This window comes from Etheostoma cragini, chromosome 11 (genome assembly GCF_013103735.1).
Source record: "Etheostoma cragini isolate CJK2018 chromosome 11, CSU_Ecrag_1.0, whole genome shotgun sequence".
Lineage (NCBI taxonomy): Eukaryota > Metazoa > Chordata > Actinopteri > Perciformes > Percidae > Etheostoma > Etheostoma cragini.
The window spans coordinates 10,046,494-10,070,243 of record NC_048417.1 but is presented as its reverse complement, the minus strand read 5'-3'; the positions used below and the strand labels follow the sequence as shown (position 1 = coordinate 10,070,243).

The 23,750-nt window shown below is 40.6% G+C and overlaps 4 protein-coding genes and 1 long non-coding RNA gene across 28 annotated transcripts in view; 2 read left to right on the top strand and 3 right to left on the bottom strand.

The window, feature by feature from the left end:
- The window catches only part of lmo7a (LIM domain 7a), a 48,537-nt gene extending 38,535 nt beyond the window's left edge, over positions 1 to 10,002 (bottom strand). For 11 of the 20 annotated variants that reach the window (XM_034884629.1, XM_034884648.1, XM_034884635.1 and 8 more), the window contains exons 1-3: positions 9,259 to 9,781; positions 3,390 to 3,460; positions 1,560 to 1,629 (exon numbers count right to left, since the gene is read on the bottom strand). In XM_034884629.1, the coding sequence (XP_034740520.1) occupies positions 1,560 to 1,629; positions 3,390 to 3,460; positions 9,259 to 9,327 (210 nt within the window). In that variant the 5' untranslated portion in view covers positions 9,328 to 9,781. Of the gene's footprint in view, positions 1 to 1,559; positions 1,630 to 3,389; positions 3,461 to 9,258 lie in introns of those variants that run through there. The other 9 variants (XM_034884643.1, XM_034884641.1, XM_034884639.1 and 6 more) reach the window with 7 other exon arrangements.
- Positions 10,003 to 10,922: 920 nt separating this feature from the next.
- On the bottom strand, positions 10,923 to 14,696 carry uchl3 (ubiquitin carboxyl-terminal esterase L3 (ubiquitin thiolesterase)). The gene is made up of 9 exons (XM_034884760.1): positions 14,531 to 14,696; positions 14,332 to 14,343; positions 13,423 to 13,551; positions 13,148 to 13,304; positions 12,708 to 12,793; positions 12,012 to 12,059; positions 11,806 to 11,881; positions 11,629 to 11,687; positions 10,923 to 11,541 (listed from the first exon to the last, which is right to left on the bottom strand). Exons 1-9 carry the CDS (start codon positions 14,570 to 14,572, stop codon positions 11,452 to 11,454), a joined length of 699 nt encoding a protein of 232 aa, XP_034740651.1. The 5' UTR covers positions 14,573 to 14,696; the 3' UTR covers positions 10,923 to 11,451.
- Positions 11,603 to 19,083, top strand: commd6 (COMM domain containing 6). Its single transcript, XM_034884761.1, has 8 exons — positions 11,603 to 11,616; positions 16,064 to 16,241; positions 17,388 to 17,446; positions 17,663 to 17,725; positions 17,821 to 17,897; positions 18,220 to 18,388; positions 18,488 to 18,640; positions 18,715 to 19,083. The coding sequence occupies exons 2-8, from the start codon at positions 16,217 to 16,219 to the stop codon at positions 18,763 to 18,765; spliced, it is 597 nt and encodes a 198-aa protein (XP_034740652.1). The 5' UTR covers positions 11,603 to 11,616; positions 16,064 to 16,216; the 3' UTR covers positions 18,766 to 19,083.
- A 108-nt stretch (positions 19,084 to 19,191) lies between these two features.
- Positions 19,192 to 20,977, bottom strand: LOC117952455. The gene is made up of 2 exons (XR_004658412.1): positions 20,770 to 20,977; positions 19,192 to 20,267 (listed from the first exon to the last, which is right to left on the bottom strand). It is a non-coding gene; the product is annotated as an uncharacterized LOC117952455 (long non-coding RNA).
- Positions 20,248 to 23,750, top strand: part of tbc1d4 (TBC1 domain family, member 4) — a 29,618-nt gene continuing 26,115 nt past the window's right edge. For 2 of the 5 annotated variants that reach the window (XM_034884754.1, XM_034884753.1), the window contains exon 1: positions 20,249 to 21,271. In XM_034884754.1, coding sequence (XP_034740645.1) covers positions 20,873 to 21,271 — 399 coding nt within the window. In that variant the 5' untranslated portion in view covers positions 20,249 to 20,872. Of the gene's footprint in view, positions 21,272 to 23,750 lie in introns of all 5 variants that reach the window. The other 3 variants (XM_034884755.1, XM_034884756.1, XM_034884757.1) reach the window with 3 other exon arrangements.

Below are 23,750 nucleotides of genomic sequence, written 5' to 3'. Positions count from 1 at the left end.
GTGTGTAGCTTTCGAGAAGGAGAGAAGGGGGGCAAGGTTGAGGCTGGGGGTGTGGCCTTGACCAACTGCCACTTTGCTCGTTTGAAAGCCATGCTGTCTCTCTCTCATGGGTGGGCCAAATTCTCTGGGTGGGCAAAGCAGAGAAAGGGGAGGTAACCTTGCCCCTTATGGCGTCATAAGGAGCAAAGTTCTACGTAAGATTTAATTTTCTTAAAGGCAGAGCAGGATACCCAGGGCTCGGTTTACACCTATCGCCATTTCTAGCCACTGGGGGACCAAAGGCAGGGTGGTGGAACTCATATTAATGTTAAAAATCCTCATAAAGTGACAATTGCATGCCCGGGGACCTTTAAGGTATATTTTACATATGACAAAATGTACATGCAATGTCCTGTGTTCCACATTTAAAGGAATACGCCACCTTTGTTGAAATATGTGTGGTGAATGGAATCCGGTTAGCATGTTGTGAGTAAAAATGAGCCAAAAAAAAACAAAATAAAGCTAATAACTTCTTGTGGACTGCATATTCACAACTGTTCAAATATCCATGCAGATTAAGACTAGACGATTTCCTAGGCAGATACTGACTTGGGACTATATTGGGTGAAAGCACAGCCAAAGCACTGCACAGCACCTTAAACCCACCAACTTCTGTTAACATACCCGGCGTCAATGGCTGGCTATTTTTCCTACAGGAAACAGTGAATGGCAATGAATATGGCGGATTTTGTGAGGGACAAGGAGGATAACTTCTGAGACTGTCAAGATCCAGAAGTGATGGACCCAATAAATAGCTGTCCACAGAGTAAGTGATTACTGTAAAAATGACGCATTGTTATTTTACAGGATAGTTTGACCCATATTAGACACAGAGTTGCTGCTTGATATCTCGGTGCTATGTAGCACTGCTTCGGCTAAAGGCTTCTTCCACCCAATATAGTCCCAAAACAATATCTGCATTGCTATTTGAACTCGTTGTGAATATGCAGGCCACAAGAACTAATTAAGTTTTTTTTGGCTCACTTTTACTCACTAAATGCTAAATGGCAACATAGAATTCCATTCACTACGCTAAGCTAGCAGTGGCGCTGCCAGTGTTGCACTGGACTAAAATGATGCATGCACTGAGACAAAATATGCGTTGACCCACCCATCTGATTGAGGGGGGTGGCAGTAGAACAGTCCGTAGGGAGTTGGGTTGGGAACAGGGGGGGTCACTGGTTCAAGAAATGGACACAGAGTTGGACCAAAGTACAGAGTGTGGACTGGTAGCTGGAGAGATGCCAGTTCACCTTCTAGGCACTGCCAAAGTGCTCTTGACCAAGGCACTGAACCCCCCAACAACCGCTCAGGGACCTGAGCATGTGTGTATTTCAGGTCTGTGTGTAGTGTTTAATAACATCAAGTGTAAATTGTAATTTCCCCATAGGGGATCAATGAAGAATATCATTAATAATCTTAAATCTTATCCTAAATTATCTACAGCTAGGGGAGACTGTAATAAAACCTATTTCAACAAACGGCATATTCCTTTAAGCTGAATAAAAAAAGAGACTTACCAGTCCAGCAATAGGTGTGGGCAGTCTGTTTACCCTCTTGATGATACCAGGCTTGATCTTGTTGATCAGACTGCAAGCAAAAGAAAGAAAGAGAGAGAATATTAGGGGAAGGGAGAGGGTAGGTGAAAGCACTTGGTCATTGGCTAGGCTGGTCTAATTAAAAAGGAATGAAAAAAAGTGTTGCAAAGTCTCAGTGTTGTGTGTTTACGACTTTGTTTAATGGTGGCCACCTGGTTTCAGTTTAGTAAATAGTTAGTGCTTCACCGTGATGGAAACACACTCCTGAAATATACAATGTTCTACTGGAACAACTCCTAACAAACCTGAAATCACCACATATCAGCTCAGAAAAACAGTAATGGATGATGCATTTATTCAAAGGGTTTTAAAAAGGGAAGGTAGAAATTCATCAAATAATACAAAACAATGTCACAGTGTAAAAAATACTCTGTTGTACAGGTCTTGCATCCACATTGCATACTTTATAATACCGCATACTCAGGTATGCAATCTGCAATCGATTGATTAATTGATTATCAAAATTGTTGCAGATTGAACAACTATATTCTCACATATAATAATGGATGGATGGATGCACTAAGTAAAGAGTATTTAAAAATCTCACACATTACTTGTTTTTAAGAAAAAAACAGCGTCATGCGAGCTCAAAATGAGACTAAGTTAGGGTTGAACTAGATGGTATCTTCTGCTCTCTCAACACACAGACTGGGGGTGGATTGGATGGGGGGGTCTGAGAATAGGTTGACAATAGATGCAGAGAAAGAATGCAAAAGGAATGTGAATTTAAGTTACTCATTTAGCGGTGAAACAATAGAAAGCGGTAATATTTCATCAGATAGCACACTTTGCAACCTAAGTAGGATGTAATCATGTGTGCGACCCACACTAAACATTCCCTTCCAAGCAGTTGTGATAACCACAACACAATGGGAATGGAGGCTGAGTTTCTAAGTGAAAGCGATTTAATCTCCGTCTTCCTCTTCCTCATGCTGAGAAAACATGGACAGCTCCCTGAATGAAAGTGTCTCTGTTGTTGTGAGGGGGCGCAAACAGTAGAGTCAGGCTCAAATCAGCAGAATGATGGGCTTCTTCTTTGAAACAATGCCAATAGAGGTTTGGAAGATTCTGCATAGGCTGCTGGCAATTACTGCTCCGTGCTGATTCGTGCAAATCACATCACTGTGTCCATCCACCAGGACTGCCCACATATACATGTATAAACGGGACATGATGTGCGCACGTGCGCACACACACACACACACACACACACACACACACACACACACACAAACATCACAAGTCTTAAAAGAGCAGTTTGTGAATCAATGCAAAAGTCCATTCTAAATAAATTTGTTCCTCTAACTCATCAAAACTCTTGATGCATCCGGGCTAATGAGAAAGCAGGGTGCCCTGGCTCTCCGATGTGGTTTCAGCTGGAGGCTTTCCATTCACTACACAGCTTCTCACAGCTCTCATTAAGTAAAGGATGGCACTCTGCCCATCCACAGATCTGTAACATCTGTCAAACAGGCAACCCAACTCCTCTTGAAATAGATCACACTTTATATTCTCAAGACCACAGAGAGCAGATCTGACACTGAAAAGATCAAATACACAATACGACCTCTTTTGTGCTGTCTGGAAACACCGGCTCTTCATGTTGCTGACAAACAAACAGTGACCCGACAGGGGGTCTGACTGGGAAATATCAGTAACACTTACGTTGGAGCGCAGACCTAGAGGAGAACAGAGGGCTTCCATATGAATGAGTGGCTTAAGAGAGGTGTCTGGGTACACCACAGTACTTACTCACACAACAGAACCCCATTCTCCAGCGCTGATCGGAAGTCGTCGCTCCCAAATGTTTTCTTGGTTACTGCCTGGAAAAAAAGGGATACAAAAACAGTGAGCAAAATAGCAAGAAGGGTTGGGTGAGGAGAGGAGGCGGGGGTAAGTGTGTGTGTGTCGGGTTGGGGAGGTTGGAGAAGAAAGGTAGGATGTTGAGAACAGTAGCAGGGGAAGTCAGAGGTATTTCCTCCAGAGTTCCTACAGTATCTGTGGGACAGAGTTGAGCACAGTTCGTCAGGTATTCCCCAGGGGCTTTCGAGGGGCTCCGTTTCTCTCACATTAATGCTAAAAGCCGCTGGTAAACAAGAGAGCTGTGCTAAAACTGTGCTGGAGCCAGGCTGCCCAAGCCGCAAGGCTATGGGAGCATCTGGAGCGCTGGAGGGACACAGTGCTGCGTTATAGCCTCATGCCTTTCCCATGATCTCAAACCACCACTGCAGGAACACCAAGAGTCATTATGCAGGAAAACATACACACACTGGATACATGACGTCCAGCTTACACACTTAAACACATGCACATGCACAGTAGACACACAGAAACAAACAACCTCCTCATCTGTAGCTTTTTAACATCCACAATTTCTAGCCTTTCATATTCGCAATCTGTATTTACTCAAAAAGGCAACACCGGTTTATTTTTTATGTTTTCATGTCAAACCGTGTTATGGGAAATCAAATGCATGCCGATGGCCAGACCTTTGCAAAGCTTCCTGTTCTGTTTTGCTGGAATGTTTCCACAATCAACATCTTAAACAATCAGTACCCAAGCTACTAAATCCAACACAAATCCTAACCTTAGAAAGTAATTAGAGTGCATACTTCTACTAATTCTGCACAATCCTCTATATTTATTACTTTAGAAAAGGTCCATAGTTTTTTGTATGTATGTACACATCGATACATGTTGCATTCTAGTAAATACAGTACTTCATGAATAAATATAAAATAATGCTCAAAAAGGCTTTGTAATGCTTTAGAAAACTTTCTGAAACATCTTGGATCCATATGAAACACTAATCACTTGACCCATGGCCTACCTCTCCAACGTATTTCACTTAAACCCGATTTTGAGATATCCTGCTGAATGACCCCAGTAAAAGAAACAAACTGGGAGGACTGACAGCCACAGTGTTGCAGAATTAGTTTCATAACAGTCACTAATTATTAATATTATTGGAACTGACTGCATGGAAATTCATTCATTAACATTACCAACAGGGCAGAGGAGTACACATATTAAACCTCAAGTACCCAGTAAGATAAGACGGCTCGCCATAAACCAAAACGCACACACACAAGCACACACTTAACGCCCAAGGCAAAACAAGTCGAATGGGTCTCACAAACCAAATTGGTCGGATGTGCCGATTTCCTTTCAAGGAAAAGGGACCAGAGCTGGGACAATTACTGGCAAAGATAAGCACAGGCCATCATTTTGTGGAGGCCAGGAGTGATTATTTCACACAAAGTTGTATTACACCTCAGACCACACCCTGGATAAACTGAGATAGCCTCACATACCCATCATGCCAAGAGAATTAGACCATGTTGTAATAGATGAATAATGCATAATGCAATCAAGCTACTGTTGGGAAATACATGTAAAAAACATATTGGTATCTTGGCCTACTCCTCCTTCATTGACAAAAATAAAATCAAAACCAGACACTGAAATAACAACAATACAACAATAAACAACAATAAACAGGAACACAGACAAGCAAAGCTGCAAACATATTCACACACACACACACAGAAAACAAACTTCACAGTACAGAGTATAAACAGTCAGGTGCTGCAGTTGACATATGAAATCCTGACCCCTGCTGTTCTGTATGTGAGGACAACAGCTAGTATTCATATATGCAAACAAACAATGCAGATGGAAAGAAATCAATCACTTAGATATCCTATTATCTATATTGGTGCTGACTCAAAGGTGCCCTGCCACATGTATTTCATTATTTTGTGGTAATGTGTGAAGTTCCACCATGGACTCTTTAACATGTTTTGTGGAAAAAAGGCCTTGGTTACCTTGTTTCAAGCCATTCTAGTGTGGTATAGAAAGCCTGCTATAAGACTCGATTTGTGCCAGTTATTGTTAATATTCAACGAGCTAAAATGCTTGACTCTGACTGACTAACCGCTAGCCAATGAGAGCCCGGCTATCAGTATCCTTTACCCAGCGCCACTGGGCAAGCTCATGAATAGTAATGAGCTCAGGCAACATGACGTCAGAAAATTGGCCTGATTTCTCTGTTTAAAAAAAAAAAAATGTCAGTGGCTGGAGCTGACAGCGGAGTTAGTAGTTTATTTTCACAATCACGACATAACACAAATACATATGGACGAAACATGTTTCAAAAAATGCAATAAAAACGGATTTCTGTGGTAGAGCACCTTTGAGATGTTTGATAAGAAAATGTGTAAGAAAAAATATCAAAGTAACAAAGAAACAGAATGATTGTGATAATTAAGATATTTTCTCCTGGTTGGTGTGTGGGAGGCGGGATCCACCCTAGCACTGAAGCTTGCACTACACTGCCTGTAACAGAATAGTTTTCTCCTCTCTATCATCATCATTAGAGGTATTAACTCCCCTTAGATCCAGCCTGCTGTGCCCTCTCTCTCCTGTTGAACCTGCCATGTGGGATGACAACTCTAATCTGCAACAACATACTGCTACTCTGATTTACCACGGGAGAGTTGTGGCAGGAGCAGAAATTTCAGAAACAGCTCCTGCAAAACCAAACCATTGCTCCTCTTAAGAATGTGCTGCTAAATGTGCCCCCCCCCCACCCCCCGACGTTAAAAGATAGAATGTGTTATTCAGAATTCATTACGGGCTGTTAAAGTTAAATGTTCAAATTGAAATTATTGATGAAATTATTATTATTATTGTTGCAGTGAACCAAGAATGGTGTCTCGTTGGAACAAAACCGATCAGAGGATTTGTCCTGGTCCGGGTCTGTGACCACAGCTATTGTTTATTCATGCCGGCAAACCAGTATTCAAGGTTTGCGTCCCCCCCCCCCCTCCCCCTTCCACTAATTGTTCCCAAAACATTTCTGCAGAGGACAGGGGTATGGGTCATCAGAGGGCAACTGGGACCTTCTGCGAATATTTCAGGGATCTGACTCAAGAAAAACATACCACTGTAGAAGAATTCAGTATCAACTCCATCACCATATCAGACCTCCATCAGCATGCAACTGCGAATGAATGGCTTCTTGTGTGAGGTACTGCTTCACGTGAATACATCTGAATGGATGTGTCCTAGTTTCTAATTGCTCTTTATCTAAACAGTCAAAACACCCAACGGGCGCTACAGTGAGGTGACTAAAACATTGGTCACAGAAGGCCGTTCATGAGTATTGGCTGCATGACCACCATAAGTTACTAGAAATAGATAAGTGGGGGGGAAAAAACAATACAAATTCAAGAAAAAAAGAAACCTTGTCTGGTTCCTGCTACTTTCGTCTGAAAATCTTTTAGTTTTGAACCACTGATAGAACAAAACTAAAGCTTTGACCATGGGCTCTAGGTTATTAAAATGGGCCCATTGCATTATTTTCTGAAATTTTAAGGACAAAAACAATCAATCGTGAGAATACATTCGGCAGATTGATTGAAAATGGAAATAATAAATTCAAGCAATGTCAATCACCAATTTGACATTGGGTTACATTGTTTCCCAGACACCATACACCAAAACCTTAAAGATTCTTGGAGTTGCTTTAGTGTTATATGACAGCGACATCAATATAAGTAACAACACTACAAGCAATCCACCAGATCGTGTTACCTTTGATTGGCTGCTTTGTTCCAAAGTATGTGAGAAACACAATGCAATCCTTTTCAACCAGTCAAACACAAATGCAGGGGAGTAAAACCAAAACTAGAGCTGAAATCCTATACGGATTATGGCCTGGGTTATTACATGACCTTAAAGCAAATCAACTTCTGTAGTGAAGCCCTACCTAAAACCTGTTTCGAGGTATTCTAAGTATTTTGGGCAACACCTTTCTGAGTGGCTCTTTGAGGAAATAAATGATTGTCCATTAGAATCTAAACAAAAGAAAAGCTAGCATGACATGTCTGACACTCCTTCAGTATGCTTGTGATGCATTAATACAACTGTTAGACTGCTAAAAAGCTAAGTAACTTGTCTGTGTCTACGGGCGGGCATATGCGTGACCTTCTGACCTATAGGTTGCGTAAACACTGCCACTTGTTCTCAATTGTCAAAACATTCACATTTATAGCCTTTCTATTCAATTAACAAGGACTTCTATTATTCTACTCAGCCCTGTGGTTGTAGAACACAGCTCCCTGTGCTGACAGCAGGCCAGCTCTGAGGGGACTATGATCACAGCCATGGCAGCTAATGCCGGAATGTGTCCATGTGACAAGCTCCAGACCATTTCTTCTATTTTCTAACAATACCACCAACCTCGCCATGCACACATGTCTCTGTTTAAAGTGCTATGTAGCCAAGCAGCTTGTTAATCATTCAGTGGCAGAATCCAATAACCACAAAACTTGGTCTTTGAGTGGAAAAGTGTTTGTCTCGTGCCAGAACTTGGTCTCTGATTGCTATTGTATTTCCCCTATGGCAAAACCTCTCATACCTACACTGTAAATATATTCGTAGCATGGCCGATACTTGGACAAATTCAACTTGTTCAGCTTCCTGCTCTCTTGCACTAATCGTCCTGACCCTGCCTGAGATCATGCCCCCACCACCGTCCACGAGGTAAGCCACCACAATGGGCCAGTGTGCAAGTGGGAGAGACACTGTTGTCACATCAGAAGAATTCAGATTCACCCTTCATGAAATAAGCACAATATTTGTTTAGTTACAGACGTGCAGCAGCTCCACGCCACCCTGCTGGGAAGAGAATTTGCAAGATGGGGAAACATAATTTTATCCGCTTGTAAAAAGAAAAGAAGGAATGAGAGTCTGGCTGGAGGTTGGATGGAAACTTTAAATAATTTGACATTTTGGAAATAAAAAGTGCTGGTGGATCGGTTTTTGTTGAGTTGGTAGCTGTTTTGCATTTTGATTAATAGGTAGGCCTACATTATGACCATAAAAATAACATTTTCTGCCAAAAGGAATCCCAATGTGAAACCTCTACTTTGTTACATTTTGTTAAGAAATGTTCATAGACATCACAGGAGCCATAGTGTGTGATACCCTTTTTTTGTTTTGAAATCTCTAATAGCAAAATGAATATTCTGTGTATGACTACGAGTGTTACATTTTATAGCAGGTGTCATAAGCAAGGTGGAAACCTCCAACCCAGTCAATTTATCAGTTACAATCTGGGTTGATCTGCGGTTAGAGTAGGTGTGTGGTAAAATTGATGTTTTTCTTAATTGCTATGGTGATTTTCTTACTCCAGTACATGCTCGAAACTGTAGCCTCAAATAAACCCCGGGAAACAAACTGATAAGCAGGTATGGGTTAGATCCAAAAAAGGAAGCAGCAAGCAAACAATAATGATTCATGCGGTCAAATCAATGTACCGATACCTGTATTCTGAGACGGATAAGATAGAGGAAATGGCTATAATGCTTGGAGTGGTTTAAAACCATGTGATTTAGATTGACTGAAATAATAGACTTGATTCTAACTTACCAGTTACCTGAGACATATGAGGTCAAGGGATACACATGCCTACATGCATCTGTTGGTCCAGACTAGTATTATCCAAATCTTTTTCAAACAAAATCAGGTATGTATTGGAAAGTAAAACTCATCTTTTCACCTGAATAGGATGTCAATTATTGTAAAGAAAGGTGTTGAGATAGTTTCTACTCACCTCAATCCATCTTTGCGCCTCCAAGTAGGCTTCGTCGTGGCTGACAGTGGACTGTTGACGCCACTCCATCACAAACGCGTATTATCCGAGCTGCACTGGGGGGGGGGGGGGGGGGGGGGGGGGGGGGGGGGAATCGCTTCGTGGCCCGCATTTAAAGTCCAGCGACATAAAATGTGGGCCAGTCCAAACAAGCAGACAATATAAAACTCACTCAAAACTCGTCAAGCAATACCCAGAGCATCACAGGTGAACAACTAATCACACTACTCTTTCAGGAAAAATGCCTCCCAGCCTATTGTTCATTTCCAACAGCTTATCCTTCATTGAATGTAAGGTGTAACAGTTATGCATTCCCTTTGCGTCACCTTGTTGCTTACCTGTTCTTTCATCCGACACACCTGTGGTTGGTTTCTCTGGAGTTTTTTTTCACACTCAGTGCTGTTTACGCCAGCTACGCAGCGGTCTAACGAGTCGTCAAAGTCCGATCCGCGCTCACATCGTCTGACAGCATTCTCTTCTCGTGAAGCATTAGGCTGTGGCAGGAGAGTTTCCAAAGTGGGGTCCGAGGACCACCCACGGGTCTTTTGATCGGCTCCCAGGTGAAAACAAGTAACCTTTTAAGATTATTTTTGATCCAAAGTTTTCACTGCTGCCCGTACAGTCTGACACTGAATCATAACCAGCTATAACATATTCTCACATTACAGTTCCTCATGTCAAAATGGTATTACAAATGAAGGCTGCTGAGTAGCAACTGTTTAACCTCATGTTTAAAAAAAAGTTTGCGTCCCTGGATAAACTCTACTTGAAAGAGTTCGGCTCTCCTGTTAAAACAAATCTCTTTCCTGCAACGCCACGCCGCGGCGGTCAGGGTGCAATGCAGAGCCTGGAAAACGACTTAGTGGAAAATGTAACTCAATCAATTGGTAGGCTAATTGACTAACCCATGGCCCTAAGTGATATAAGGCCTACTGATATTTTGCTGATAACATTTTGAAAGTTGGACTTTTACTTCTAATAGAGTACATTTTCTATAGTAATGTTTTTTACTTTCCCTAAAAGGATCCAACTCCTTCTTTCCCAACTTTCTAAGAAGTAGCCTCTGAAGAAGTCCACCTTTGGTGGAGCATACATGGTTGGCTTTGACTGAATATAACGAAGAAATCATGAGTAGTTTGCAAAAATCAACCTTTTCTGTAAAATCTAAAAGAAACTCATCAGGTGTATGGGCCCAATATGAACAAAAGAAAAAAATCACCATCATCATTTGGTCACATTTTGTATTAAGAGACTTCAAATATGTGAACATATCTTTAACGTTTTGAGAAAAAGAAAAGGCATACTTCTAACAGGATGTATTTCAAATCATTTTAAATTGTCTGGCATACATTAGTAGTCTGGCGTACTAATAAAAATGAGATTCAGTACGATTTGGGCAACTTTTAGAGCAGGTTTCTGGCTGCATTCAAATCTATAAGCATGTTCCGCACTTTGGATTTCTTAATAGTATTTAATTTTGCCAAAATTAATTTTTCAAATTCTCTTTAGCCTTATCAAGTTGTATACACCTAACACTAACCCATAAAAGTTTAATTCATACAAAAGGTAAATAGATAAATGTAACCAAAATGTTGCTGTAACAGAGAAGAACCACAAGAGAAATGTTTAATAAATTTGCCTTTAATTTGACAGAATTTTTAATTCTTATTACAAAAATGTAGGCACCTTCCACACAGATGTACAGTCTGTTTTATTCAGTTAGCCTCACTTACAGGAGACTTTGTCTTTTAATAACCTTTCAGAACATTACTGAATACAACGCCATTTTGCCTGTTATTTTCAAAAACTATTAATTAAATTCTTGTACAAGCCTTGTAAAACATGTTTCTTAAGCTGAATTTGACCATGTAGTTAGACAGATGATCAAAAATCACAACATGCTAATGTATCATTGAACCAAGAGGAATAGAGAAGGGGAGTTTCCCTTAGCACTTTGATTCTCTTAGAATTTGATCCAAGTAGTAACAAGCGATGTATAACCACAATGGAACATTATTTCAGAAGGATATCCCTGACATTTTAGTTCCCCCACAAGTATTTTGAAAATAAAATTCAATTTTCCAATAAATTCAGCACTTGAGAATGTTTGGCAGTAATGTTTTCTTTGTTTTCTGGGGACATATGACAGATTTCTCAGTATGCATCTTTAGAAAGGGCAATGATGGTGAAACGAAGCTCCTGAGGGTCACGAGCCATGAAGACCTTACAAACTTCAACAGCATCCTGCAATGCAATCAAACACATCAGAAAATGCAACTTGGGAAGATATCTTTCATGACAATTTGTCGGTTTTATTCTGTGATGTCTTACCTCGAGGAAAGTATCTTGTGAAGTTTTTCCGTGAACAATAGGGAAAGGCTTTCGGCCATCTAGGTTTTTATAAAAAAAAAAATAAAACACATAAAAATTAAAAAATAGAGTTCATGGAATTAAAGTGATTACCATCAGCAAGAAGACATACATATGATAGAACAGTGGTTAACTCACCCAGTTCATATAACTGTCCTGCAACATTTACAAAAGCTATAAAATGCAGATTCACTTTCTCATCTAAACTTGGGGCCTAAAACACAGAAGAAATGAACAAAGTGTTTCTCAGTCAAAGGATTCGTAACATTCAACACAGAGATAGTGGTGTTGGTTTGGCAGAAGCATCCTCAGACAACACGGAGAGTCTATAACGCAACACAAACCTCGGTCTGTCCCTCCTGTGCACTGGATTCATGTGTAACACGTATACTCTGAAACAGAACGGAAAAAAAGCCAATGGTTTGCTGGGTATGCAGTGGTTGCTGGTGTTTTTTTTTTAATACATAAATGGTATTGTCCTTAATGGCAATTTTGGCCAATCTCCTACACATTTAAGATTTTTGTGTACTCAAGGCCAGTATTATTATCATTAAACAAATAACAGCTACAGAGTTGTTATACAAAAGTGTAAATGCCAGACAATATGGGGGATTTAAAAGGGAGAAAATCAGATTTCATGATACGCTTGACCAAATACCTCAATATCAATATTGTGGCGATATTATAGGTTTGATAATTGGTGTTTAAACAAAATATCTTCACATTTAGATTTTACATGAATAATCATCTGTAATGTGGATGTAATTAAATGGGTAAAAGCAAATAATAGAACGGCTGGAACAGTCTGGTAAGTTCAGAAAACTACATCACTTTACTGTAATGCAGCCTTTAAAACCAATAAGACATCACTTATGTCGTATCACAATATTACGATATCCAAAATCTAAGACAATAACTAGTCTCATCGAGTGATATTGATATATTGCCCAGCCCTACAATGAGCACAAACCCTTAAAAGAATAACTTACACTTCATCACCCTATTCTCGAGCAAGGATTCCCTTTTCAGTGTTTTCTTACCTCATCTTTTTCCAGAAAAGTGGCCCTTTCCTCTGAGGTCATTTTGGAGGTTTGCTCTATAAACTTCTTAAGAGCAGAATCGGGCTCTGAGGAAAAGGGACAACAAGAAGTAAATTCTACAGAAAACACAGGCTGATGTGTCAATTGGAGACTTTTGTATTGTAAGGTATTGTTTGTTTTAAAAAATATATATAGCAAGGGCCAAGATAGCTCAGTTGGAGGAGAGGGCCGTTTGCCCCTCTCTCTCCCCCCTTTCACGTATTCAGCTGTCCTGTCATTAAAGGCCCAAAATGCCCAAACATTGTATCTTAAATTAAAAATAGAAGAAATTGTATAGTACAAATATGATAGAATTTTTACATTGTTTTGACTGTGTACACAATTATATACTGTGTGTGTATATATCTCCCGGGCCTAATGTAAACAAACTAAATACTAACCAAAATCCAGGTGAGCCTGGTTGTTTGCCACAGCATGAATTAATCCTATCGTTCCACAGGCGTTTCCAATAGTTTGCTTGATGAAGTAGACGTCAGGAGAGACCTCCTGTTTCTGACCCTTGAGTTTCTCTTCCTCTTCTTGCTTGAATGCCTCATACTGGACACCAGTAGGAGAGAAAAGAACTCTCTGTTGACCATTGTTTGCATGCATAATGCGGAGATATCCATTACGATTCATGACAATGTGGTTAATACATTTTACACCAAAGATGTACCTTCTCTGTCACTGGAAAGAGAAGTAGCACTGCGCACACTGGTCTTGGTACCATGCTGAGAAGCTCTGGATCCAATCCATATACATCTCCAAATTGCCAGGTTGGTTTCATACCCAAGCAATTGACGAACTACACAAAAGCTGAGGGTAAATTGATATGCATACAAAAGGACATAAAGCTAACCTAAAAATACCTGGCAGACAAGTTTAACTCAAAGTAAGGTTGTACATGGCTGGCTCTTGATTACCATGAAGAACCGATACCTACCCAACCCCAGAAAGGCTAGAATGCATGTCTGTGACAATAATAAATCACTGCATGCCAGCATTCTAAACTTCTGTTGTAAATCCTTGCAAAATAAACAGCTGTCCCCTATTTATATAAAAAGTGGTACTCTTGTAACAAAAAAGTATATGGGTTATACGCATTATTTTACAGGGAGTTTAACCTCTTGACATTGTTAAATGTGGACCATAATGATGTGGACGGCTATTAGTCTTAGGTCACTACTCAGGGCTTTTGGCTTCTTTAAGTTGGACATTTTTACTTTAGGTCAGAAGCTACACTGTCGGGATGATAGAGAAAATATCATGTACAGTTGCACGGAGTGTACCCTGACATTTGTTTTATGTATGATGCTCGGGTAACACTTTATTAAAAAATATATATTACTGTGCATACAATTACGTATTAGCAATAACTTCTGTTAATAATTGTGCCGAATTCTTCTCGGCCTACTGTCTAATGTTTATCAGACAGTAGCTAGTACTTTATTCATAACTCTTTAATGATAACGTTACGTTAGCTGTAGCATTGATTCTGGGCAGGCCTCGTCCCCTCTGCAAGACGCTTTGCTGCTGATTATTCCGACTCATCTGGTGTTGAATTAAATCAGAAGACAATACTCACCTTTGTCATGACCTGAAAAAAGACACAAGTAAAAATATGAATCAAATTGCTTTTGGATTTAGGAAAGCAGCCACAGTGGATTTAGCTTTTGTTCTAACTGTTAACGTTAGCTATAAGTTAGCTGGCTAGCCCTCACATGCTTGTTGATGAATGACTTCAATTAAACGATATAGTTTGAAGAATTATCAACATTACATACTTCTGGATTCGACTCCAGGGGCAACCAGCGTGGACTATCCATTTCGAAGTAACGTCGACTGTTATTTTCTTTTTAACCGAGAGTTAAAAGTGATTTACCAAAATCTGTTTGACAGCTGGAAATCGCTTCCGTGTCAGAAAAGTGCACCTGGACCATTAGGTGGTGCGCAGGGGTATTGTCTTTTTTTTATAAATCATACATAAACCACACCCACTACTTCTTGATATGACTAGATAATTTACATATATTAAACACCTAACTAAGTTGTCTTTCTACTGTATAGAGTATGCCATGGCTCTTCTTCTGGAAAATAAAGTATTTTGGAACGTATAACCCACCACCAGCCCAACAGTGGATCATTCCAGAGTCATGGGCGTGTTTCAGAAAGATCAGTGGTTGAAGAAGTGCCATAGACAGTTAAAGAAGTGGACCAACAGATCCCGTTGTTCTGGACGGAGACCAGTGAAGGAAAATATAACTGTTCTTTGTTAATAAAATAAAATAAAAAAACAGTGAAGGAAAATAGAAGCTACTGTATTAAACCGTCCCCATTCATTATGCAAGTAGGCTAACTCTGGGTGAGTAGCGTTCAGGTGTCTCCAACCATCCAAGGGACTAATATAAGTCTTTACCGAGCATGTACTCTGGTGTAAGACAATGACTTGAGTACAGAAGTTGTATCAAACTTTGTCATCCACCCAACTTCATGGAGACTCCACTTGACTGAAACATAGAATTGGTCCCATAGAACTTATATTAAAAACACATTAGGAATTTTATCTGCAGGCCCATTACAACAAGGAGGAATGATCACATTACATCAACCCAAACTTGTTTCAACAGCAAATAATATATAACTACAGCAACATTGAATCCTTTTTTTGCAATCCATTCCTGTCCCTAACACTGCTCAGATACGCCTTTACAGACTCCAGAAGGGGGAATTTGGTTGCAGCAGCACAAAGGCAGAAATAAGTAGATCAATATGGAAAGTAAAATTAAATAAATAAGAGCTATATAAACTATAATAGGATACTTAAATTATTTTGTGAAGCTATACAAAAACCATTAAAGACAAAGTTACAAGGTAAACTGACAGTGATGTGCAAGTCAGGAAGTCAGACTAGAGGCTTTCAAATCACACCTCTTCAGATCAGCCTTCCACCAACAATAGTTTGACATATTATCCACTGCTAGTTATTGTTTTAATAACTTTTGCTTGTTGCTCGCAATCTGCTTGTTTTATGTGTGTTTTTTGCAATCACATTTCTACTGTAAAGTGTATTTGCGTAACATGTAAAGCGCTATTTAAATAAATTGTATTACCATCATTATTTTTTGTCTATTATTATAGAAATTTGAGGAACGGGGGGCAGTAATGTAACGTCAAGAACGCCAACTGTCGTAAAATTTAAAGAAAAAGGAACAACGCGCTCCAATACAGTAGATGGCGGTATGCCTCTTTTTACGATCAGACCATAAACAGAAAGAAGAAGAGTCACTGCAACGACAGGCGTTCCTCTGCCGATAAAGTCTCATACATACATGATAAAGTCACTCAATTTGTCACTAGGAGGTTTGAAAGGAGTAGTAGACCTAATACAGATTTGATATATAGCTAAGTCGCTAAAGCGGTCTTAAAAGTTGCCAGGCGGCACTGCCAAAACCTGCAGCCAGACAGAGAGGATGCCAGCAGCAGAGGATTCGCATGGTGGGTTTTTAACTTGGATCACGTAGCTAGTAGTCTTTTCACTTTCCAGTAGCTTGTAGTTTGACTAGACGGAGGAAGAGGCAGGGTAGCATTGGGCACCATCCAGGAAATGTAGTTACTCATTAGCGGTGTGTTCGGTTGTTTCCCTGTCGATATGTGCTTCTCCTTTCGGAATGCTGAGCCAAACCAAATCCCTACTCCAATCTGTTTTTCATGAGACACTACCGGATACAACGTTACCCTTACCCAGAGCCAGAGAGAGAGAGATCACTCTGCCCTAACTGATACCAGTTATCTCTGCCAACACGCCTAACGCTGATCAGAACGGAAGCCTAGCAAGCTCAAGATCGTGCCTCTTGCACCCATAGACAGTTAAAGAAGCTTGCACACAAACCGTCAACCAGCTGCCATCTTTGTTTTGACACAAAGGCGCACCTTGGGGAAACGGTTCTCTTAAAGGTCCCATGACATGGTGCTCTTTTTGAATGCTTTTATATAGACCTAGTGGTCCCCTAATATGAAGGCTGGGGGTGCAGCCTTGACCAACTGCCATTTGACTTGTTTGAAAGCCATGATGTCTGTCTCTCATGTGTGGGTCAAATTCTCTGGGTGGGCAAAGCAGAGAAAGGGGAGGCAACCTTGCTCCTTATGACCTCATAAGAGGCAATATTCCAGATCGGCCCATCTGAGCTTCCATTTTCTCAAAGGCAGAGCAGGATACCCAGGGCTCGGTTTACAATTGTCGCCATTTCTAGCCACTGGGGGACCATAGGCAGGCTGGATACAGACATACATTTACATACAATACATATGTTTCTGATGTTTGAGCTTTAATTTTTGATCATGTCCTTCCTGAGTTTGTTGTGTTTTGAACACTGGCCGTTTGGTTTTTAGATATGTGATATAATTAAACACTTATATTAATCTAATTATTATTTCTGAATACATTCTAGGAGAAAAAGAAGAAGACGGATAACGCTAGCTAGACTGACATATTTCTAATAGTTTTATCATAAATGCATAATTAACATCATAAATGCTATTGCAGTTGAAGTTGCTTGCCTGCTATTAAACGGAGAGCCTGGAGGTACCATGGTTAGCATAGACTCACATGACACTGGGACTTACTTAATGTCTGTACTTCAGGTGTCAACAAAGTTGTGGACAACATCTGTAAGCTTTCTCCAGATCTGTTGACTGAAGCAGTAAGTACGTTTTATCTCTAGCATAGAACTGATTGACTTGATTATTGTTTAAGTGAATAAGTGACATTAACAACTGAATTTTAAATGTTAAATACAATATAAGAGTGTTTGTTGTAGGGCTATTGGCAGCCACACTGCAGATTTCTCACAGGATGTGGTTTTGTTGCCATAGAGGTTCTTCTGTAGTTGTGATAACTAATCTTATAATCTCCACAGTGTCAGCACATTCTGATATATCTTCAAGGACAAACTAAAGGAGTAGATTCAGCTGAAATTTATGTGAGTCAATATTTCCTTAGAATATTTTTCAACTTACAGTAACCCATCTTTCCAAGTTCCTCTTTCATTGCTTTTTTTTTTTTTTTTCTGGGCAGAAATTTCAAAGAGCTGGAGTCAGACTTGACCATGAAGCTCTACAGAACATTATCAGATTTCTCCTGTTAACATTCAGGTATCTTCTGTCCTATTTTTAATATTTAGCCTCTGAATGTTGTTTGTTATCTGGTGAATGTGTCTACTCCTGTGTAGCCCACATGTATTCCTTATGTCATTGTTTAAGGCCCAGCATGTCGATTGGTTTGTCCAGTTTGATGTATTTGCAGGTTCATTCCAAATCCCCTAAATGAGATCATGCCTATTTCATTGGCATTGATTGTGTGACAGCGCTTTAACAGCCTTTATCCCGGGTTATGCGCCTAGCAAAAGGCTAAATCATACATAAAGCAGGACTTTGTTGTATGTGGAAGTGTGATAGTTTAGATTTGTTTTACCAGGTCAGCTGGAAAGAGCAACCTCTCTGGGGATGACCTTGTCTCCAGGCTGGAAGAAGGCAGTAAAAAGTGGCCCAAAGCTTCCCTTCAGGTGTTGCATAGGTTGTGGAGTGAACATGGTACATTAGTCCATGCTCAGCAGCAGGTCCAGGCCATGCTCAGCATCAGCCAGGTATGTATACATCTCACTTTCAATAAAGTTTCTATATTTCACAGACTGTGTCTGTATTTAAGGCCAATGAGACTTTGTTGTTTTGCTGTATGTTTCTAGTTAGTGGACATGCAGTGGAAGCTCGGCATGGCAGTGAGCTCAGACACCTGCCGGTCTCTCAACTCCCCATACGTGTCCCTACTGCTAAAGATCGTTGAGCCCTCCGGGCAGATTTGTCAGAGGTCGTTTGAAATGACCATTCCACAGTTCCAGGTCTGCATTACTGGATGTGAATGTAGTGGTGCTGGTGTAATTATTGACATTAATTATTTTTTTGTCCTCTGCAGAATTTTCACAAGCAGTTCAAGGAGATGGCAGCCGTTATGGAGACTGTGTGATGGTTGCAAGTTCACCAAAGTTTTTGTCGAAATGACACAACAGTTAACTTGTTACCCAACTGAAGAAATGCTTGACACACGTGTGTGTCTTCTGGCTGTTTAACAACATACCAGTTTTTGCAAATGTCAATTGTCTGATTTTCACTTTCCATTTTTAAACAGATTGCATAATGATGCAGTAACAATCATTAAATGTAAACCTCCAACAGCTTAGAGCACAACATCAATGAAATGCTTAGTGTCACTGTTTACCAACCAACTAATCTGTAAATGTAGGATCCAGAATAAATTATGACCTAACTTTGGGTAGTTTTGTAGTCTTAATATTGGTTCAAGTGGGGACTCCACAGGCTCTGCTAAAAATTTAGGGATCCTTTAATTATATGGTGTGCAGATTTTCTTTGATTCCATTTTTAGATAGATGGATCTAATTAATTTCCATTTTCGCCACAATCCATTGTAAACAGTCAATTCAATACAATGTCAACACTCAAAGAACAGAAATCCAACCACGTGATTTTTTTCAAGTGGGAGTCTATTTGATGGCCTGCCCTGTATTATATAAAGGTCCACTTATATGTATAAGTCCTTGAGGTATACACACATAAGTCCTCACCATTACTGTGGGGTTTAGTAGGCTGCAGAACTCCAGTGGCTACTGCCTCGGTGATGAGGTTAAATATGGCACAGCTTCTATTTGGGGGATAGGAGGAGTGCTTGGAATTATAGCATTCAGTGGATGGGAACTTCTGTAGTGCATGAAGCATATCAGATAGGATTACAGCTTTCCAAGACTATGAATCAGCACAGCCTGCTTGTAAACAGTCAGGTGTGAACTGCTTTAGTGAAGTATTGCATATTGTGCTGCCAACATAGTATATGGCCAAGTCTAGTCTTCACTACTTTTGCCCTTTTTACCAGGGAAAGTCTTTTGGTAAGTAGGATGACAGCAAACAAAGGTATGCGCCTAGAAGACTAGTGCCGTGGAGGCTGCAAACACTTCCCCCACTACCAAAAAAGAGGGTTCCCAGTATTTTAACTATAATTTTTGTTCCAGTGTTTATTTGTCTAATCATATCAGCTGTACTTGTAGGCCTATATTGTTTGGTAGATTATAATATATGTATAATAAACCTTTATTTTATAAACTACATGTGTTTCGTGTGCAATTGTCAGATAAATGTAGAGTAAAAAGTACAAAATAAATCTGTGAAATGTAGTGGAGTAGAAGTAGAAAGTGGCATGAAAAGAAAAGACTCAAGTAAAGTAAGTACATTTAAGTTGTATTTAAGTATATACAGTACTTGAGTAAATGTGCTTAGTTATATTCCACCACTGCTAGTATGCACTGTTGAGAAAGGTGGAGCTTAGTGCTGTCACGTTTTGCACGGCGGCTCTGCCCTGCCCACTCCTCCAGCACATGGGATGGTTGGGCGGGTCATCAACGCGCACAGCCGCTCCGCCTCCAAGGCGTTGTGGAAGAAAGGATCACAGTCGGGACCCTGCATTAAAAGGCGATAAACAAGCATCAATGTATGTATTTTAGAAAGAAAGAAAAAAATGCGACCACGCCGAATAAGCTCATAGGATTTTAGAGCTGGGATTGTTTGAATGGGCCGCGCCGTTGTGCGCTCTGGAGCAACGTTGCGCGTCAAAGAATTCCGATTTCTCGGCGACTTGTTTACACAGGAGCCAACCAAAGCCACGTTTTAAGCAAGCTTGGTTGGGACAGGACAGTACATGACTGTTTAGCATTTGAGTTACTGGCCATGCAAGCAGTGGACAAACAGTGCAGGGAAGCAATTAATACAAATCCATCAGTATAAGTGAATTTCCTTTATATCCTAGAAAGAAAACTGTCCATCGGTGAGATTTTGATAACATGAAGTGTTGCTGCTGATCGTCAGGGCGAGCACGTGCAGTAGCTAATCGCTTCGTTGTATGAACTTTCACCGTGGATGTGGACATGAGAACAGTTGCAAATTAAACACAACTACGTCTGACCTTGGTTGCAAATGGTACAGATCGGCTCGGCATCATTTCTGAAAGTAGTCTTTATAGTCCCACGTCGCTGTCACCGAGTTTGGCCGAAAGTGTGACGGGCGACATGGAGAGTAAGGAGGAGAGGGAGAACAGCCCTCCGAAGTCCGACAGGGGGTTCGCCCTGACTTACATCGGCTGGTCCTCGCTCGACAGGCGGACCACCCTGCCCATGCTTCCGTGGCTGGTGGCTGAGATCCGCAGGAAAAGTGAGAAAGGCGACTGCGGCCCCGTGGTGCAGCCGAGAGAAGTTCAGCTGGTCCTCAACCCCCCCTTCGTCCGATGTGTCCCCTCCAGCAGCAACAACTCGTCAGTCTTCATATTCGAGCACAAAGCACAGCTCATCTCTCGCTTCATACACAACAGCAATGACCTCACCTATTTTGCCTATCTGCTGCGGGGCCAGCCTGACAACCCTGAGTCCGAGATGTCATGTCACGTCTTTAAGGCCTGCGACCCCAACCAGGTAGGCATGTCCAAGTGTCAAAATACCCGTGACGCTTGACAACAACAGTTTTACCAGGACGAGAGAAGTAGCCTACACTTAATAGCATGCAAAGGACGATGTTGATGAAAAGATAATATGTGGTTCAGCTGTCATCCCTCAAATAATAAATATTATTTCTGGAGTATTGTTATAGGCACTTAAGTGTGTTTGAGTGACCCCATACTGCTCAAAACTCAATGTAATGTTTTCATGATATTTCAAAAGCGATTTACATCTATAATGTCAAAATCTGGGTTTAAACCTACTGATGTCAAGATGTACATTAAGGCCCACTTGTGTACACTTTATGGACACCCATCATAAAATGTACTGTCCAAATGTACAAGACAAAGGAATATCCCACTCTCGTTTAGGTAACAACAATGTAATTTAATCTCAAAAGCACAGTAGCTTAGTCAATGGTCCAAACATGTTTGCTTTGGTATTAAGTATTTAGGCCACCAGTGGGGATGATCAACCTAGCACACTGGATTTTTGGGAAAGTTAATCCATCTCTGTGCTAGTGTCTTTATTTGATCAGGAATCTCTTTGGGGACTGGTGTGACAACAACTGAGTATAGGCCCAATATCGAGTCAGCACATTTCCATGCTGATCAGCATGCCACTCTTGAGTAATATACTGATATGTGGTAAACAGTCCAAAACCAGGAACGTGGGAGTCAGTGTTTGAAAATGAATATGCACTCATGTTTTCTGGTCTGAAATGTATCTTAGGTCGTAGGTTATGTGTAAGGCACTGGGCGCAAGAGCTCACGCCAGTGGCATTGGTTGTCTGTATGTTGGCGACAGTGAATAAGAAATGCTTAAAGAAGAATTGCGGTCCATTTCAACATGTAGCACTGTAGTTTGTAAATTTGGAGTGCTGTCAATAGAGAGACAAACGAAAAGAATCAGTGCTGCCTACACCGTGTTATTCTCCTGCTAGAGTTAGCACCCAACAGGCTCAAACAGGGCATGTTTTAAATGTGTTTTTAGCCTCTAAACATGTTGAAAATGTCATTAAAAGTGCCTACCCATGCTGCAGTGATTCCTTCTGAGTTAACACATTGAATCTCACTTCTGTAGATGTGAAAGAAATGCATGAAAGTTGTGCTAATTCAGCTCTGTTTAGGTTATCCTCGTTTCCCAAATGAACAAGGTAAGTAATGTTGTCAAAAACAGCAATCCAGTTATGCTCACGTTTTGCATTGATCTTAAGTAGGCCTGCGTTGTATCATGTTTCCTGTGGTATGTGCAGGGCTCTGGCAGGCTGTTTCTCTGCTGGTGAAAGCTGAGAGCTGAAGAGGCAACACCCAGATGCACTTTCGAGGTGTCTGGCCTCTCTACTGACATCCAAATGTTTGCAACAGTCAGAAAGGCATCTTGAACATACCTCATTCGCCATTATTATGCAACAAGAACTGGTTTGGCAGCCAGCAAGCTAGCAACATGTGCAAGGCGGGCCATGTGGAATGCATGGGTTATTCTACCAGTGCACTGCTGCCATGTTAAAAAAAAAAACAACGTGGTTTCTGTCATTAATGATTTGATTATTTACCAGGCTATTTTCCTGTTTATAATACAGACATTCTTGATGTAATATTGTGACTTTTCTATTTATCTCAAGTTAGTTTGAAGACATGGTAATAAGTCTTTGCTTTGTTTTTTAATGGCAGGCATTTTTTGAAAATCTATTCTTGGCTGTAGACAAGACATTGTGTAAAGCCTTAGGACAGACCCCTGGCATCTCCCAATATGATGTGAAAGGTTACAATGACGCTTGTGATGTCTCGAAGAGCAGAGAAGCTCAGTTTATCTATTTGATTTTGTGTAGGCATAGAAAACAAAATCAAGTTTTAACTAAAAGAAATGCAAACAAAGCACATGAACATGGGATGTCTCATTGTGTGTGTCTTCCTTTGTTTGAACGGTTGAGTACTAACTAGTTTGACTTCCTTAACTTGAAATCCAACTTCAGTCCTCATATATAGTAAAAGTTTGTGATTCAGCTGTAATTGGATAATTTGCATAAGGTGCAGCTATAAGGTGTGCTATTTTTGGCATTTATGTACTCTTGATTGGTGTATCCATGACGACAGGCTACAAACATTGTTTTGCCGGACACTGTTATTTAGGGTTTAATTGTAACATTTTACTTGGATGAAATTAGGGATGCTCATCTACGTCCTCAGTGAGACTCTCATGACACAAATTTAACACTGACTCAAGTCATCTTCATTGTGCCGTGATCAAACTTGCCCCAGACAGTTCGAGCCTGCACGGTGTCCTCTGCTCTCACTTGGAACCAGACTACGGAGGAATCTCTCACTGGGTAACTCTGCTGTTGGGCGGGTGCTGGTCATCATTCAGTGACATGTACTGACAGTGGGACACACTCATGAGCCAAGTCAGGGCAAGAGTGACATACTTGTCTTCAATATAAAAGTCTAAATCAGCA

Bases quoted from the DNA above. Each gene is read 5' to 3' on its own strand.
- commd6 (XM_034884761.1), top strand. From the start codon at position 16,217: ATGCCAGCAGCAGAGGATTCGCATG. The intron at 17,447-17,662 runs GTAAGTACGTTT...TAATCTCCACAG, and splicing joins CAGATCTGTTGACTGAAGCA to TGTCAGCACATTCTGATATA. The intron at 17,726-17,820 runs GTGAGTCAATAT...TTTTCTGGGCAG, and splicing joins TAGATTCAGCTGAAATTTAT to AAATTTCAAAGAGCTGGAGT.
- uchl3 (XM_034884760.1), bottom strand. From the start codon at position 14,572: ATGGATAGTCCACGCTGGTTGCCCCTGGAGTCGAATCCAGAA. The intron at 13,305-13,422 runs GTACATCTTTGG...ACTGGTGTCCAG, and splicing joins TCTTTCCAGTGACAGAGAAG to TATGAGGCATTCAAGCAAGA. The intron at 11,542-11,628 runs GTAAGACATCAC...ATTGCATTGCAG, and splicing joins CACAAGATACTTTCCTCGAG to GATGCTGTTGAAGTTTGTAA.